This window comes from Corvus cornix, chromosome 5 (genome assembly GCF_000738735.6).
Source record: "Corvus cornix cornix isolate S_Up_H32 chromosome 5, ASM73873v5, whole genome shotgun sequence".
Taxonomy (NCBI): domain Eukaryota; kingdom Metazoa; phylum Chordata; class Aves; order Passeriformes; family Corvidae; genus Corvus; species Corvus cornix.
The window spans coordinates 5,758,973-5,775,686 of NC_046335.1; the positions used below are offsets into that span (position 1 = coordinate 5,758,973).

Consider the following 16,714-nt stretch of genomic DNA (forward strand, 5'->3'; position numbering starts at 1 on the left):
ATAAAATGGACTAACTCCTCGCGCTGTGCCCACAGGGGTGCGATTTGTTGCAAGATCCGCACGGGCGGTGCTCGGCGCGGCAGCGAGCGGGCCGTGCCGGGCCGAGCCCCCGCCGGCGGGCGCTGCGGGACCCGTGAGGGGCCGGCCGGGCCCGGGCCCGCCCCGCACACAGCGCCGCACGTGAGGCGCCGGCCCCCGCCCAGCTGAGCGCTCAGCTGACCCCGCGCGCAGGGGCCGGGCCGCGCCGCCGCTCCTCACTGGCGCAGCCGGGCCCCGCGCCGCCCCCGCCGCCGCTGCCGCGCCCGCCGGCGCCCGCACCTCTCCGCAGCCTGTGCCCCGATGCTCTGAGCCCGCGCGGCCCCAGACCCGGCCCCTTCCCGGCCAGCGCCGCCATCTCCCCGCGCCCCGTGGCGGCCATTGGAGCCGCGGCCGCCTCGCATCCAGGGAGCCGGCGGGAGGAGAAGCCATCCCGCCGCCATGGACAGCCCCGGCGGCGTCACCGACAAGAAGAGGTACTGATGCCGCGCCGCCCGCCCCCCGCCTCCCCCCGCTCGCTGCTGCCGGCCCCCGCCGCCCCCTGCTTTGTTACCGCCGCCCCCTCCCCGTCCTCTTCCCCGCTGCCCTCCCCGCGCGCCCGCGGAGCGCTCCACTCTCCCATTCCTCCTTCTCCTCCTCCTCCTCTTCGTCCCCGCCGTCCACGTCGCCATTTTGTCGGCGGGGGGAGCGGGCCGGGGCTCGGGGCCACCGGCGGGGCCGGGGGGGAAGCGGCCGGTGTCGGCCGCGGTGCCGGGGAGCGACCCGAGGGCTGCTCCGCTCCTGCACAGGAGCGGGCAAGGATTGATCGTGCCCCGTGCCCGGCGCGCTCCGAGCCCGCCGTGCCCTGGCTTTGTGCGGAAAAGGGCCGGTTCTCAATCTGGAGATACTAAGCTTAAAAAAAAAAAAATCCCCAAAAGCCGCGCTGGGGAGGTGTAAGGGGTGTGTGGAGGGGTGGCGGGTGGACAATGTGAGTTGAGGAGTATGAATAATTCACCGAGGTTTGTTAGCGCAAATTAGGGGAAGGGGGGGGGAATAAAAGCCTTAAAAGCCTTTGTTAGGCAGTGAAGTTTAAGGAGCCGGGGGGCTCGGGTGAGCGGGTCCCGGCGATGGGGCTTTGTGGGGGGATTAATTGCCGTAATCGCCATCTGCAGAAGGTTTGTTTATAGGGATATCGATACCTTTGCTCGGCTTTTAATTATTCGAGGTGGGTTTTGCCTGCCCTTGTATCCAAGGGTCATCTGAGCAGGTTAAGCGCAGTAAGTGTTAGAGGCTGTAAGTTGTGTCGGGAAGGAGCCTGGCCGGCTTGTAAAATGGATGGTGAGCTTTGTGCTGAGCTGGGAGGAGGGATCGGGAGCGCCGGGACAGCGCCGGCTCCCAGCGCCTTTGGAGCCGTCGCCGGGGTGCCGGGATGGGATGGGGCAGAAGCGCCTCTCGGTCCAGTGAAATCCCAACGGGGGACACCTGGGTGGCACTCAGCCTTTAGCTTCTCTGCTCCAAGCTGATGGCTCTTGAGAAGCGTGGGAGAAAATGTTGCGACCAAAATGATTGATCTGTGCTTTGCTCTGCTGCCCTAATTTAGTGGCAGGTCTAGGAAGGGGGTTTGAGACTTAAGTTGTTTTCTGATACTTTTTTTTCCCTTTTTTTTTTGGTTTATTGGTTTTTTTGTTTATCTTTTTTTCCCCCCTTCTTCTTTTGCCCTTGAGCATTTGTTGTTTTTTACTTACCATTCTGCCCCACTGCAGGACTTTTTCTTTTTTGCAATTTCCTTATCCTGGATGTAATCTGCTTTCTTCAGAATGCAAGAATCAGTATGCAAAGCTTATCCTTCCTTCCTAAAGGCAGGGCTTAAGAAAGAGAATTTGTTGTTTTCTGTTTCCTGCAGACCGAGTTCAGAGTTGGGAATGTTTCTTATAAAGGAATATTCAGATTACTCCTGTTGTAGGGTTTTAATGGAAAACATAAAGCTGCGTCTGTGGTACGTTCATCCTGGGGGCTCTGGATGTACAGTTGAGTGAAGATGGCTAAGCAAAAAAGGAAGGATATGAGCTTAGCAGAGAACTTCGTGGAAATCTCAATCATTTCTCAAAAATCTGGGTTTTTGAAGGCTTTAGGTTTGATAGTGTCCATATTCAGAATACCTTAAAGGGAGAAGTCCTTTAGGTCCTGTTCTTTATCATCTTTGCTGATAAAACTTTGGCTAATTGTGTATACAGTACACCTCAATTTTGGCATGGGTTAAGATCTTTTTATTTCTTGCCTCTCCCTCTGCTTGTATGTGGATAGTGTTTATCTCTTGATAGTTAATGTAAAGCTTGTTGTTTACTTAATTATATACTGTGAGATTCAGAAAGTATGGAATTTGACCAAATTTGTGTCTCAATCTTTAAAATGAAATTTAGTCATAACAGTATCTGGAGGTGTGGACTTTTATGCTAGCCTGTTGAGTCCATTTTTTGATGTGGTTTCAAGCTTCTCATATATGTACAGGGGTCAAGCTTCCCTGAGAAATCAAGCCATCAGCACCATGATTAGATACTGAGTTATTTGGGCTTTAGCCATTCTTCAGTAGTTATATCACTTTGATGTGCTCCTGGGTTTCCCCCCAGGTGCTACAAGGAGAGTGTTTCAGTGCGTGGAGTGGGTGAAACAGAGTTGTTGGGAGCTTTGTTTGCTCATCGACTCTCATTTGAGCCAAATTTAAGGCTTTTGTTGAAAAGTATGACATTTTCCTCAATATTCTTTTAACGAACTCTAGTGTGCAGATGGCTGATGCAATGAAAAGTTTTTCCTCAGGTCTGTGCTGTGACACTTCACTATTTAAGCAGAGGAATTCTGGTACCTTTTTAAGTAAACGAGCCATTTAGGGTTATGGGTTTAGTCGTTTTGTAGTGGCTTGCAGCTGGTAGGTAACCCAGATTCATTTTTTTCTAGTGTGTTGTAAATCTGTATAGCATAAAATACATATTTTTAATGCTATAGGTGCTAAATAAAAATGAGAAGTGATTTCTGGAGTGTTCATTCTGGGTCTTAAGATGGTATAAACCACTGAAATTTAATATCCTGACAGGAGTGCCTTGCAGAAGAACTTCACCTTTTCAGTTTCTCAGAGCTGGGTCTTGAAACTTAATTTTTAGTGTCTAAGGGGGATGATTTGGAAGACTAGGGGTTTTCTGCTGGATCTTTGCTGCTGGAGTCCAGCTCCAGAATCTGTTTGAGAAGCCTGTATCCTGTGCCGATAGCTCTGAGGGCAGTGGCTGCCCCTGTTTATTCTTAAACCTGTGTGAGGTCTTTAGAATTGTATGTGCCACTGCTTTTGTCTGTTAATTTCTTTCAGCGCTGGTGGAACTGAACCACCATTACTAGAGTCGAAAGTGAATACAAAACCCCTTTGTATACTGTGACACTCTCTGTGCTGTAAGAAGAGGAGGAATCTTTCAGTAAATCTCCTGTAGAGTCTCCCCACAGGTATGGGGAAGGCTGAGTGGTTTCTGGCTCACAGAAAGGTGGTTTTACTGCTTTCTGGATTTTTCTGGATTGTTTGCCTTGCCATAGGGCTTACCTGTGTTGTCTGTTCTTTGCACTGCCTCAAACATGAAAAGGTTCATTACTCCCTTTAATAAAAATGACCAGAAATGGTTTTCCACTAAAGATGAAGGGGACAGCATAGTGCTACTGCCCGTCCTTATCAGCATCAAGGCGCTGAAAATCAGGGAAGAATAGCTGTGGAGGATTTGCCTGGTGCAGAAATTTTCCATAATTTCGCTCTGCTGGTGCTTTGGTTCCCTTTTATCAGTGAAGGTCTGATAATTTGGCAGTATGCTGATGGAAGCAGCAGGAGGGTTTTCTGGTTTTTGTTTACAGTCATGCTTGCTGTGCCCTTTAAAACACAGTGTCTCCAGTCTGCAGTCTGGGTCTCTTGGTTGGGGTGCCTGAAATACCAACAACCAGTCCACACTTAGCCAGGAGGGCCAGTGCAGCTGTGATCAGATGGTCCAGGTTGTTAGGGGGTCTGTAACAGGGTAATGCAATAATAAGAGGTTTTTGTTTCAAGTACTTTCAAGCTTTTCTAGTAACTCAGCCTTCTGTAGAAATGCTTTTCCGTTCTGGTGTCTCTGGAGGCACATCCTGGACCATTTTTGGAAGGTGTGTGGGGGGAACAAACGTAGATGCAAACTGTTATCAGCAGCTTAAGTGTGGCAGTTAAGTCAACTGTTGGTTTAAAGGTGGAGGTGTGAAGTGGACAACCCATTTTATTCTCTCATTTAATTACCGTCCCCATGTCCTGGTTGATTACTCTCTTATCAGAAGTGCCCATCAAGGATTTACTTAGGCTAGGCTAAGGTGGCATGTCCTTTGTAAGCCTTAAGGAGCTGAGAAGCAGTGCCAAGCTGTCTTTCTACTGCCACGAGAAGAGGGGCCGTAGGAGACCATCCTGCTGTGATGTGTCGCTCTCAGTCAGCAGTGTAACACATGAATTCACCTGCAGGTGCTTGCTTCCTCCCCTGCACATTGTGAAAGCAACCACAGACCTTTGTTCCTCCCTATCCTTGAACTATAATGCCTGGAGTTTATGCGGCTGGTTCCAAGACTCTGATTGCTGGTGGTGAAATGGAAAAAAAAAATTAGTCAATAAATATTAATAAGGCTGTCAAATGTCAGTGGCGTTGCAGTGTAAGCCCAAAACTCTTAAGATTGCACATGTTCCCTTTGGTGTGCTTCTAGGCTGGAGGACTCTTGCTGAGCCTATGTAACACAGTGGATTGAATTCTTGAGTGTGTTTGTGTTGCTCAATAGTGATATTGCTGTTTCCAATATTGCTGTAACCAATTTCTGTTAGAATGCTGGATTTCAAGTAGGCTTGCATGAGATTTTTGATATTAAAGGGGACTTTGAATGACAGAAGCTGCTGATTTTTGAGTGTATTTTTTTTTTTGTGTGTGCTACAGAAGAGAATTTGGCAGTATTAATTTATTCCCAAAGAGTTTGGTGTTAGGATATGCCAACAAAATAATTTTTACATGGTTGTAAAGTGTGCATTGCTCAATAAACCGAGGAGGGAAGTCCCCTGTGGTTCAGGGGTGGTATACAAGAGCATCAAGCTTTTCCTGATGATACTGCTCTTCCAAGGAGATGCAAATACCAATCCAATTACAAGATGTGTTCTTTAAAAAACAAACAGATTCAAAACAAAAACAAATCTTGCAGGAGCCTTAAAGAAAGCACAGTAACCCATACCTGTTCCTAGCAAGCTGGTGTCCAAAAGGAAGGAATGTTCCAGATTCCAAGTCATCAGCTCAACTGCACCTTTTATCTTCATATACACAGTTATATGGGCAGATGTTTGCATGCCTCAGAAAAACCACCTAGGTAATGCATGGAAAGAACTTGGACCTTAATCATATTTTCGTGTTATAACAACCCTTTCCCTTTTGAATCTGAGAAAGTTTGAGCCTTTCAAGCCTCTCCTGCGAAACTTCCTTTGTATTAGAGTGGGTGGAAGAGAATGTAGGAGAATCTGAGTTTTCCATTGAGTTCCGCTCTGAAATGGGAGACACAGGGAGGTTTTATGACACCAGGGACTACAGAAATGGCCCAGGAGAGAAGGTGAGCCTTTGCACTTTAACTAATGACTGAAAAATCAAGGAAGATACAGGTTTCCAAATTACCATGGGATATGAAGCCTGTTGAGGTTTTCCTCTACTGAGATCTCTGCTATTTAGCTTGGAATAAAAATCTCTATGAAAATCACATTCTGAAATCATTTGGAACATGGAATCAAGTGAATGCATGCCAGGATATGTATTTTTTGAATGCAGTTTACGTAGGTGACGAACACTTCAAGGTTCTTTGATGTGGAGCCACAGCCTCAGTTGAAGCTATGCCTGTTCATACCAGCCTGGGGGTTGGGTTTGAGATCTCAGAGAAAGTGCTTTGATAAAGAGCAGTTTCATTATGTGCATGATCTGTCCTTTCTTCCTGCTGAAGTCTGGTAACACTGGGACTTGTACTGAAATGCAGCCTTTTAAAACCTTGAGATATTTTAGTACCAAGACACTCAAAATGGCTTTGCTGGCACTGGAGAAGAACTGGTGCTTCAAGATGGTTCATCAGTTGGCCAGTAAAGACACCAAAGCATAACAAACTCTGTGTGTGTGTGTTAACAGAGATACTGTGCAGCTTCTGTTTAATTTGGTGTGAATGAATGCTCCTTAAGCATTTTGAGAAATGTTACAACAAACCTTTTAACTCACTGCATTAAAATCGAGCCTGAACTTCAAGTGAAGAACTGAGGATACTGAGTCAGCAGCACTGATTATAATTACAACGGTGGAAGATTTTACCAAGCAACTTACTTAAATAACTTTTTTTATTCCATTTGTGATAATCCTGGAAGTGTTACCTGAAAAAGATGACCCATTTTGTTTACCAGAATGAGTTCATTCATTGTCAGTCCTAAACCAAAACTAGACTGATGCCACTCTGAAAATTTGTGCATTTCAAGAAGCAAAAGGATTTGAGGCCAAGCCTCCTGTTTTTGCTCACTAATGAGAGTAGTAAATGGACTATTATGCTAGACAGGGAGTTACTAGAGGCTTACCTCCTTATGTTTGCTCTTTGCTCTCCTCCATTGGAAGACATGGGAATATGGTCTGAGGAAGAGAAGAAGTAATCCACATCAGATAGAAAGGCTGCAGCCCCCACTAAGAAAAGAATGGTTTAGCTGGAGATAGGAATTTTGATGCTCAGTCCTTCAGAAATGACTTTTTCCTTGCACCCTACTGAGTCAACTGGATGCTGAGCTGACATTGCTGCAGGCTTTTTGTCCTAGCTATTGTTGTAAATGCTTCTCTTGACTGCTTAGTGGGTCTGTTTGTTCTTTATTCATACAGAAAACTAAGATTTTATATCTTCTGGTTTTTCTTTTTTTTTTTTTTCTTTTTCTGTTTTTAAAACTTTTGATTACAAAATACCCTGTTAGCTGAAAGCAGTTGAGAAACTTGAGTTGAAGGGATGAGAATTTGGATGGAAGCAGTGAGGGAAAATGTCCAGTCTCCAGTCTAGAAAACTGAATGCAGTGAACAAAACAGAAGATACATAATTTAATGCCATGATTTAGACTAAAATTACTTACTTTATCAAGAGTCTGCATCTGTCTGAAGGTTACCAGTTCTTAGCTAAAACATTATTATCTGAGAGCCTGACAGATATCTTGGGGTTATGTTTTGTATCATTTTTTGTGAGCTTGGTAGAAGCAAAAGCAGAAGGACTGAAGGGAGGAGAGCACTTAGTGTCTAGTTCTGTCAAGCCTGTGTTCTGATATCTCTTTTGAATAGCTCTGATTTTTCTGTAATAATAAACACAATTTAACTACCACATACTTTTCATCCTGAAGGGTAGAGCACAACTAATTAGGGGGGGAAAGATATATTCAAGGAAAAAGCCAAATAACCTAGCTGGAAAAAAAAAGAATTTTCTTACATATTACCACTGTATGCCATGTGGTTATTTTAAAACAGTAAATTAAGATTCAAAGGTAACCTATCAGTGGGTTAGGTTGTATAGTAAAACATGATAGAATCACTTCACCATGATCCAAATTAGAAATTACAATATTTAAGCTTTTCCCTTCTTAACTCACTCACACTTTCTATGTGGGGAGGTAGTTGGGGTTTCAGGTCAATTCAAGGCCAAATCCAAATGATGGATAATCTTGACAGCGTGGTCCTGTGCTGGCTGCAGGGCTTTAAGGCTCTGCTGCCTGTGCTGTAATTTGTCTGCAGGATGGGTGTTTATATGGACTTTGTGGTGTCAACAGTAAGACGTGAGCTGATGTGCAGCCCAGTGGAGTCTCCTCTCGCTGCCTCTCCCCACTCTCATTTTGCAAACGGCAGTGGCTTTCAGAGCGTTTGTGCTGCTGTAGCTAATCCAGGCTGACCTGCCTGCTTGCTCTCCTGATTTGTTAGAGTTTTATCAGTTAGGGATTTGTTTTGGTGGCAGTCAAGCTGTGGGTAATGCCTGTAATTACCCTCATGTAAAAAAAATGGTTTAAATTGCTGTGTTAGAAGGAAATATACAAAGGAATGAATTTTGATAGTTTACATGCAGTGGTGTTGTCTCTGCTTAGATATTACGTTAGTTTCTGCAGTTAAATCTCTTTTAAATCATTCATACTGTATGTAAAGAATTTCTGAGTTCTTTTCCTGAGTTGGATTAGTGGGCTGTGATGTTCATTAATTCATGAAGAGCAAGACTTTCTTCTGTGTAATCACATGCTTCTGATTACACACGAGACTTGAGTGTGGGTTTTTTTTTCCTCACAAGAGCGCTCTACACAGACTATAACATAAGAAGAACTAGTAAATAAAATTGGTCATAAAGCAGTAATACTTTAAAAGGAAATCACGTCAAAGGCGGGTCAAAGCTGTAACCCCGAGCTCATGGAGAATTGGCAGCTGAGAGAGTGCACTAATTTTGTAGAGCTGCAATAGGAGGAAGGAGCACCTCTCCCAACCAATTTGGAAAAAGTTTGCCTGCTGAGGGATGAACAGTCTGGGCTGCTGGTCAGGCCAGGCAAGTATGTCACTGCAGGGCTGGGAGGGAGAGGGAATGGGCCTCTCGGGGCTGCCTGTGACTCTGGGTGATGTTTGTGTTTGTCTCAAGACTTGATAGATGGTGCTGACATTGCAGCTCTGTCCCCCCTCACTGAAGCTGATCAGCTCTCCATATATCTAAGTAACTGGATTTGAGTGGTGTTCTCTTTCATCATAAATCAGTTTTTCGTATGAAGTTGTCTATAGGGCACTAGTTTCTCTGTGCAAAGTGCTGGGCTTGCCTGGGCCTTCTTTCCATGGAGGAATAATTTAGCAAGTATCATGGCGAGCAGCTCTGGACAAAACACAGATCTTACAAACAGTGAAAACCCCAAGTGATTGTGTATTCAGCACAGTCAGGAGAGTCCAGCTCTGTCCTAACACTCTTTCGCTGTAGGTGAGAGTGGTTGGTGTGGCCATGCCCAGGACTGAGCCCTTCACATTCCACATGGACACAGCTGGTTGTTCTGGGTGTTCTGCAGGGTATGGCTTCAGACCAGGAGCTGCCCCTCTGTCCTGTTCAGCTGTGCTGCCAGAAATACCTGGCTTAGGCTGGGCCTGAAAAGGTGACCAAGTTTTGTACCAACCACAGGAATGAATTCAGCCTTAAAAGTTAAACGTGAGACCACTTGCAGGTGTACTGTCTAAAGTTCCAATACCATTGTGATGTCATATACCTTTAGTATATTACTGTATTGTAATATTTGCATCTTTTTTTTGTGTAATGAAGAAAAAATGAAGCTATGTTATAGTGGATATAGTTTTTGTGACTCCATTTCTAAGCCAGCTATTTCCCAGACTAGTCTGAGAGGAGAGATTGTTACTAACATGGAAATATCTGAATCTTTTACTGGCAAATGATGGCAGTTAATGTTGGAACTGAAAACTGGTTCAAGTTCAATAAGGAGATGTTACCAGATTTGAGGCACGTTGCTAATTTGGATTGCTTGTTTCCTACATGGTATATTTCTATGAAACTTTAATAACAAATAATGTGATAAATACAAGGCCACTTGGTTGTAGAAGGCAAATCTAAAGAGAGGAATGTGAATTGCTATGAGAAGATGTTTATATTTTAGGATGTTCTCAAAACCTATATCAAGAAAGATGAGCCTGGGTTAATTAATCATGTAAAATAGTTATTTTACATGGGAATGGAAAACACGTACAGGGCAAAATGTACCTGATTAGAGGACCAGTAAGTTAGAATGGGAGAAAAGCTAGAAAATCTATAACCACAGCAAAGTGACATAAAGGAAACCTCCTTTTTTTTTTTTTTTTTTTTTTGTTAAACTAATATTATGTACACAGTATAAAAAATATCGTAACACTGGGTGGTGATTTTAAAAGCTAGAAGGAGACAAAGTTGACTGCTACACATTTTAAGTTCTATCCATTGACCATTTTTTATCTGATTATTTTCAACCAAAATTTACTAGTTACTGGTGGTATTTTCCAGGGTTTGTTTTTTTTTTTTTTTGGTGTATTTGCCATTGGTATATAAGAAGGAACTAAGCTTATATCTGTGGCTGTTGATTAGTTTTTCACTCAAGGAGATGAAAAATTGGGGCTGCATGTAGACAATTGGGGGCTCACTTGTAGGAATCTGCTGTGGAGGGGTGTTTGGGATGGTATGGGAAACAATGTGTTATTTGGGAGATGCCGTGGCCCAGATGGTTTGTATGACCAGGATGACAGTAGTTGTGCACTCGAGTTAACATCTGTAGCTGGTGGGCACGGGGTTGTTGCTGGTGTGCTTTGCTCTCAAGGCTGTTGGGCAAATTCTTGCTGTAAAACTTTGTTTCAATTCACCATGATTTGAGGTAGTGAGTGGGAGTCAGGGTTATATCCTTTAGCTGAGGCCCTGGTTCAGCTGCAGTGAGTCGTGGTCAAGAAATACCCTTTTGCTCTGGGTCTCTAACTCAAATATCTTCTGGAGCTCAGATTTTATTCAGGTACTGCATGTAAACATCTCTTATATATGGAAAGTGGTATTGGGTTTAAAGGGGTCAGTGAAACTGCTTTCAGTGAGCTATGATGGATAACGTGCTTAAGATTGTCTGCTTCTGTATTCTGGTGGTAGAAATACTAAATGGAAATGAATGTCTGGCACTGAATTTGTGCAGGAAAAATCAGACCTGCAAATGCATGCAATTTCCTGTCCAGTACCGGCATTTCTGATATTTTCATTGCATGTATAATCCGCTCTGCAGCTGAGGTTTTCTTCAGACTCTTGAGGTGTTTTGTTTTGTGCCAGACTGACAGCAGAAGGCTGCAACACAGCTCTGAAGTTTGGGGTTCGTTTTAAATGGAGCTTGGCTCCTTTTTTACAGAATGCTATTTCTGTTGTGAAGATCATGAGGTTTACACAGGGGCAGTTCTGAAAGAACTGATAAGAGAAGTGATATGATTTATTTAAACTGATTTTTGTGGCACTTCACACCTCACTGTTTAAAATCCCCTTCCCTGAGCTCCCTTTCCTTCCCCTCTGGTCGAGAGAGTGCTCACTTTGGAAATACATTTTCTTTACAGGAATTCAATGTCATTTAATTGACTACAATTAATTGTGAGCTATACATGCTGATGTGTGGTGTTTTATTTACTTTATGCAATTGTGACAAAGCTTAGAGTAGTTGCAATAGTAAAGAATTTTTTTTTTTTTTAATTTGGTGGCATTTCAGTGTTGAGGCAACAATGACTTCACTTGGTAATTAAACCTCATTTGTGAAAGACCTTTTCCCTATTAATTTGATCCATTAAAGAAACACTCTTTGAAGCTGGTAGTTAATCTTCCTATTTACATGGCTGGGTTTTACTCAGATTGGTTACAGTTTAGGTTTAAATAGCAGCTAAAAATAGCCAACTGTTGTGCTGTACAGTTTAAACATCTATCTATAGTAGTAGGCTTTCTAGAAAGGAAACACATAGTAAAAGGGAGAGGAGACGCTGCCACTCTGGCAGCACTGGTTGGTTCCAACATCCCCTTTTCCTTGGGTTCTGCCCATCAGCTCCAGCTGGCAGCACTTGATGATCTTACTCTGGGATTAATTTTTAAAAGAAAGCACTATGGGCTGGATTTGAGCAGCATTTTAGTCAGTAATTAATAATTCAATGGTTGGGAGAAGTTTTGACTGTTTCTGCTGAAGGCTGCTGCCAAGGGTGCTAAAGCCTGGCAAAAATCTGGAAACTACCCAAAATATTTTTGAGAACATTAGGCTGTCAGGAAGAAAATACAAGGGCTGAAATCCCCACTTGTGAGGTTAGTGTCTATTTTCATCTCTTGAGTTGTCCTTCTCTGCGTGCCCTGTGTGATTCACACAAGCCTGACAAACCTGTGGACTTGAAGTGCTCAGCTTGATTGCCAAAGCAGGGGGGATTTAACTTAAAAGTGTCTGCAGTTGAAAAGGAAGCAGTGACAAAACTACAGGAATCTGGGCGGATGGCAACCACTTACTTCCAGTTATTCTCTCTTGAGTTTTTGTTGTAGGACGGACATTCTGCAGGTGAAGGGATCTTGAATGAGTAGCTAACAAAAATCAAAGGCATAAAGGTGAATCTGTTTAAGGCAGCAGAATTGCTTGTGCTCCTGTTACTGTTGCAGCTGGCATAGAGTTAATTTTCTTCCTGGGGCAGGGCTGTGTTTTGGAGAACAGTGCTGATAGCACACTGATGCTTTAGTTGTTCTTGAGCAGTGCTCACCGTGAGTCAAGGACTCCTCAGTTTTCCATGCTGTGCCTGTGAGGAGATGCACAAGAAGCCAGGAGGGGGCACAGCCAGGACAGCTGACCTAAACTGACCACAGAGTTACTCCAAACCACAGAGTGTCACACCCAGTGTATAAACTGGGGAGTGCTGGTCACTGCTCTGGGATGGGCTGGGCATCAGAGGGTGGTGAGCAATTGCATTGTGCATCACTTGTGTCTTGGGTCTTGTTTCTCTCTTTATGTTGTCTCCCTTGTCATTGCAATAATTATTTTATTTCAGTTATTAAACTGTTTTTAAGTTGGCCCATGGGTTATTCCTTCATTGCAGTTTTCCTCCCCATCCCATGAGGGTGGGACAGGTAGTGAGCAAACAGCTTTGTGGTACCTAGTTGTGGGCTGGGGTTAAACCATGACAGTTACCTTGAAATACCTTTGACAAAATAGAGTTACAGTGAAATCTGTGGTCCAAGAAAGAGGACAAAGAGAATCCAGATGTTTCAGATGTTTTTTCACCTCCACCCTAAGTTTTCCACCAGGAGAACAGGTATTTGAGGCCTGTCTTCAGTAAGAAATGTTTAATCAGGTTAAATAGCTAAAATATTTTTGCAGTATTGTTAAAGGTCAGACTTTTCGTAATGGCTATTTCCAGATATACCTGTATGTCAGGAGCCTCAAGCTTCTCAGACCAAGATACCCATCACTACAACAGGAACATCTGTTGTCACAGGGAAATTGAGTGTGAAGAAATCTGCAAGATGGGGAAATATTGTCAGTTATTTAAGGCTGCCCTTCTGAGGGACATGAGTTTATATTTACAGGAATCAATGGGACTACTGTATGTCCAGAGTTTTTTACAGCTATAATTCCCATAAGTTAGTTTTCAAAGGTGATTATTATTATTATTATTATGTCAATCTATTAATGTTTCTTGTTCCCCATAAATAGTTTTTCTCTGCTGACAGTGGCAAAAGTAGGAAGAGAAGGTGGTGGGGATAGCATACAGTTTTATCCAGTTGGTAAAAAGGAAGGTAATTGTGAAAGAGATTCTGATAGCTTATTCTGTCTTTTTCATGGGTTATTAAACTTCTTCCACATGTCAAGGCATTCGTGCTTCCCATATCAGTTGTAATGGTACTGTCACACCTGCGTTTCTGCACAAACTAAGCAGGTTTTTGGCCACTGTGGGTAGCACCGTAGGTAAAGGACTGAAAATGGTTTTTTTGGGTATGTATTTGCTAATACTGAAGAGGAGAGATTCAGATTAGATTTTGGGAAGGAGCTCTTTACTCAGAGGCTGGTGAGACCCTAGCACAGGCTGCCCACAGAAGCTGTGGCTGCCCCATCCCTGGCAGTGTTCCAGGCCAGGTTGGATGGGGCTTGAAGCAACCTGGTCTAGTGGAAGGCGTCCCTGCCCTTGGCAGGGGATTTGGAACTGGATGATCTTTAAGGTCCCTTCCAGCCCAAACCATTCTGTGATTCTTTGAATCTGGTTCATTATGTCCCAGGGAACATTAGCTCGTGAATTGCTTTGCTCTGTAGTTTGTGGTACCTCTCACAAGATGTGCGCTAACTAAAAGGAACTTTTGCACAGACTTAGCAATGTGAATTTGGCAGTGGTAGTAGACGGCTTTTAAGTCTAGTGAAATCTTAAAAAAAGTAATTCCCAAACTGCAATTGCCTTTTGTTTCTCAGGTGTGTGCAAAATGAAGGCGGTGCCTTCAGAAGATGTAAATGTATAAAAAGAAAACTGGACAATAATAGTGTGTGGTTTCATATAGTTCATTTAAAAATAAGAGCACATTTATTTCCTCAGGGACAACAGCAGCACTGAGCTCTTGTTTGCACATGTGAAAAATTTGGAGCTCCCATGTGAAAATGTTTAGTTCAAAACACATCTGACCAGATGCATGAGGCAGATGTGACCTGGTGTTGGGAAAAGGGGGAATTCTCCCTGTTACTGACTGGCAGCCTTGTTTCAGTGCTTTCTCTCAGTGAGCTGTTCTTTACCTCGTGTTCTGGAGGAGGCAGGTCTATAGAGGCAGTGGGAGCAGAATGAGGTATTGTTTTCCAGTGTAGGGGAGACTCTGGAAGGGGCTTTTCTGGAGAAAGAGTGAATCATAGAATCATCATGGAATGGTTTTGGGAAAGGGACTTTCTGTATTGCTTGAAAAGCAGCATATCTTGTGTTAAATGAATATCTTTGCTTATCTGACCTGTTAGGTGAGCTTTGTAGGATTGTAAAAAAGGAAGAACTTGGAGAATGTACATGATATGTGATGCTGGAGCATCGAGCTGGAAATTACCTGCTCTGTAATTTGTTGAATGGACTTGAAAGGTCAGGATTTGGAGGCTGGAGAGGCAGCACTCAAAGTATGAGATAAGCAGGAAGGGTTCTGAGTATGAAAGCATCTGTTTGAAGAACTGATCTTGTTGGAAGACTCTGTGGGTGTCAATTTAGTTCTGGCAGAGCCCAGCCAGAGCAGGAGTTGATACAAAGAATTACACTTGCTCTTTAAACTGAGCTGTACATTATTCAACTTCCACAACTGGTTACTTGGCCACTGGGCAACTTGGTTTCAAATATGCCTTTCACAGAGAACTCTGTTGCCTATATTAAACCAAAACTTTGTTTCTATAGGATTAGCTCTGAACGCAGGAAAGAGAAGTCGAGGGATGCAGCCCGGTGCCGGAGGAGCAAGGAGTCGGAAGTGTTCTATGAGCTGGCTCACCAGCTGCCCCTGCCGCACACCGTGAGCGCGCACCTGGACAAGGCGTCCATCATGAGGCTGACCATCAGCTACCTGCGCATGAGGAAGCTGCTGGATGCTGGTAAGGGAACAAGGTGGTGGCACCATCTGGAAGGGATATTGAGGGAGAATCTATTTGTAAGACCTGTCAGCAGTAAAATAAATGAATAGGTTGTGTCCCTTCTCTGGGAAGGTGGGAGACCTTACAGTAGAAATCAGCTATTGGCAATGGCACAGGAAAAATCCACTGTTCAATGGACTTCATTTTTTCCCTTTCTATTCTGGTGGTCCTGGTTGTCTCATCACAGCCCTTTTCAGTCTCATTTGACCCTTCTCCCAAAGTTAAATTCCTTCATTTGAACCTCTTTTCCCCCAAAACTTGTTTGTTCCAGCTGTGCTTTCTTGACTGTAGGTAATTGGTGCAAGGCTGACTGAGCTAACTATAGTTGTGTCCCCTTAATATAAATTGCAAGGAATAGTTTTGTAAATTGTGTTTCTGTGATGTGCTCCACTGGAGGTGAAGGTAGCTGAGGATATGTTGTCTCTGCAGCTACACCTGCCCATGCAACTGCAGGAGTATCTGAGTCAGGTTGTGAACCAGAAGCTGCATAGCCTGCCATGGGTGCTGTACTGGTTATTTGTGCCCATGCATGTCTACCTTTACTGTATGCAGGAGGAACTTCAGTAGCCACACTCTGAAATCTCTCCCAGAAAGCCCCTGAGAGAAGTTTATAATGCTTTATTGAGATAGGTGGTAAATTTTTTGCCACACAGACCTTTTCCTTAATGTGGAAGGTTTATTGGTTAATACATAGCAGCACAGAGGGTTAACCTCACTCTGATCTTCTGTGATTTGGGATACCATTGCTAGAGCTTGAAGAATTGAACTGATCACTTATCTAAATGAATTATACTGGTTTTGAATGGTCCTGCAAGATTGACTCCTTGCAGACTGGTGCCAGAATTAATTCCTGATGGTAAGTGAAGAATGACTGGTGTTTGCTGAAACAAAAATGTGTGGCTGCTTGCAGGTGAGCTGGAGACAGAAGCCAAAATGGAGAAGGAACTGAACTGTTTCTACTTGAAAGCTCTTGATGGCTTTGTCATGGTTCTGTCTGAAGATGGGGACATGATTTACATGTCTGAAAACGTGAACAAGTGTATGGGACTCACTCAGGTGAAGTACTGACATTTCCTAAGAGTGTTTCAAATCTGCAAAAGCTGTTCCATTTTTGTGTATGTGAAGTTAAACACCTGTATACCTCTTAATTTTTGCAGTTTGAGTTGACGGGGCACAGTGTATTTGATTTCACTCATCCGTGTGACCATGAGGAGCTGAGAGAAATGCTTACACACAGAAATGGTGAGAAGAAAGAAAAAAAAAATCAATTTAATTTATTTATGGAGAGTTTCTGTTGGCATTAATACAGTTGGATATCTGCCAGAAAATGGTGTTGAGTTAAAAAGCTAGTATGTTTTTATTTCTTAAATCTCAAATTACACCTTGTTGAGACACACTAACAACAGGAATAACCAAAATGTTTTGGCTATATCCTAATTACAGGAGAAATAAGACTTCATTAGCATTCTTTAATCTAAAAAAATTAATGACTAAAATGGAGTTCTTGAGGGTTGA

The 16,714-nt window shown here is 43.6% G+C and overlaps 1 protein-coding gene and 1 long non-coding RNA gene across 4 annotated transcripts in view; one reads left to right on the forward strand and one right to left on the reverse strand.

Annotated features, from left to right (window-relative positions):
- Positions 1 to 16,714, reverse strand: part of LOC104687292 — a 65,573-nt gene that overhangs the window by 27,826 nt on the left and 21,033 nt on the right. For 2 of the 3 annotated variants that reach the window (XR_002043215.3, XR_002043213.3), the window contains exon 1: positions 1,761 to 11,156. This is a non-coding gene — a long non-coding RNA (uncharacterized LOC104687292). Of the gene's footprint in view, positions 1 to 1,760; positions 11,157 to 16,714 lie in introns of those variants that run through there. The other variant, XR_005602008.1, reaches the window with a different exon arrangement.
- The window catches only part of HIF1A (hypoxia inducible factor 1 subunit alpha), a 31,059-nt gene continuing 14,629 nt past the window's right edge, over positions 285 to 16,714 (forward strand). The window contains exons 1-4 of the mRNA XM_039552669.1: positions 285 to 512; positions 14,970 to 15,160; positions 16,110 to 16,255; positions 16,357 to 16,441. Of these exons, the coding sequence (XP_039408603.1) occupies positions 478 to 512; positions 14,970 to 15,160; positions 16,110 to 16,255; positions 16,357 to 16,441 (457 nt within the window). The 5' untranslated portion in view covers positions 285 to 477. The remainder of the gene's footprint in view (positions 513 to 14,969; positions 15,161 to 16,109; positions 16,256 to 16,356; positions 16,442 to 16,714) is intronic.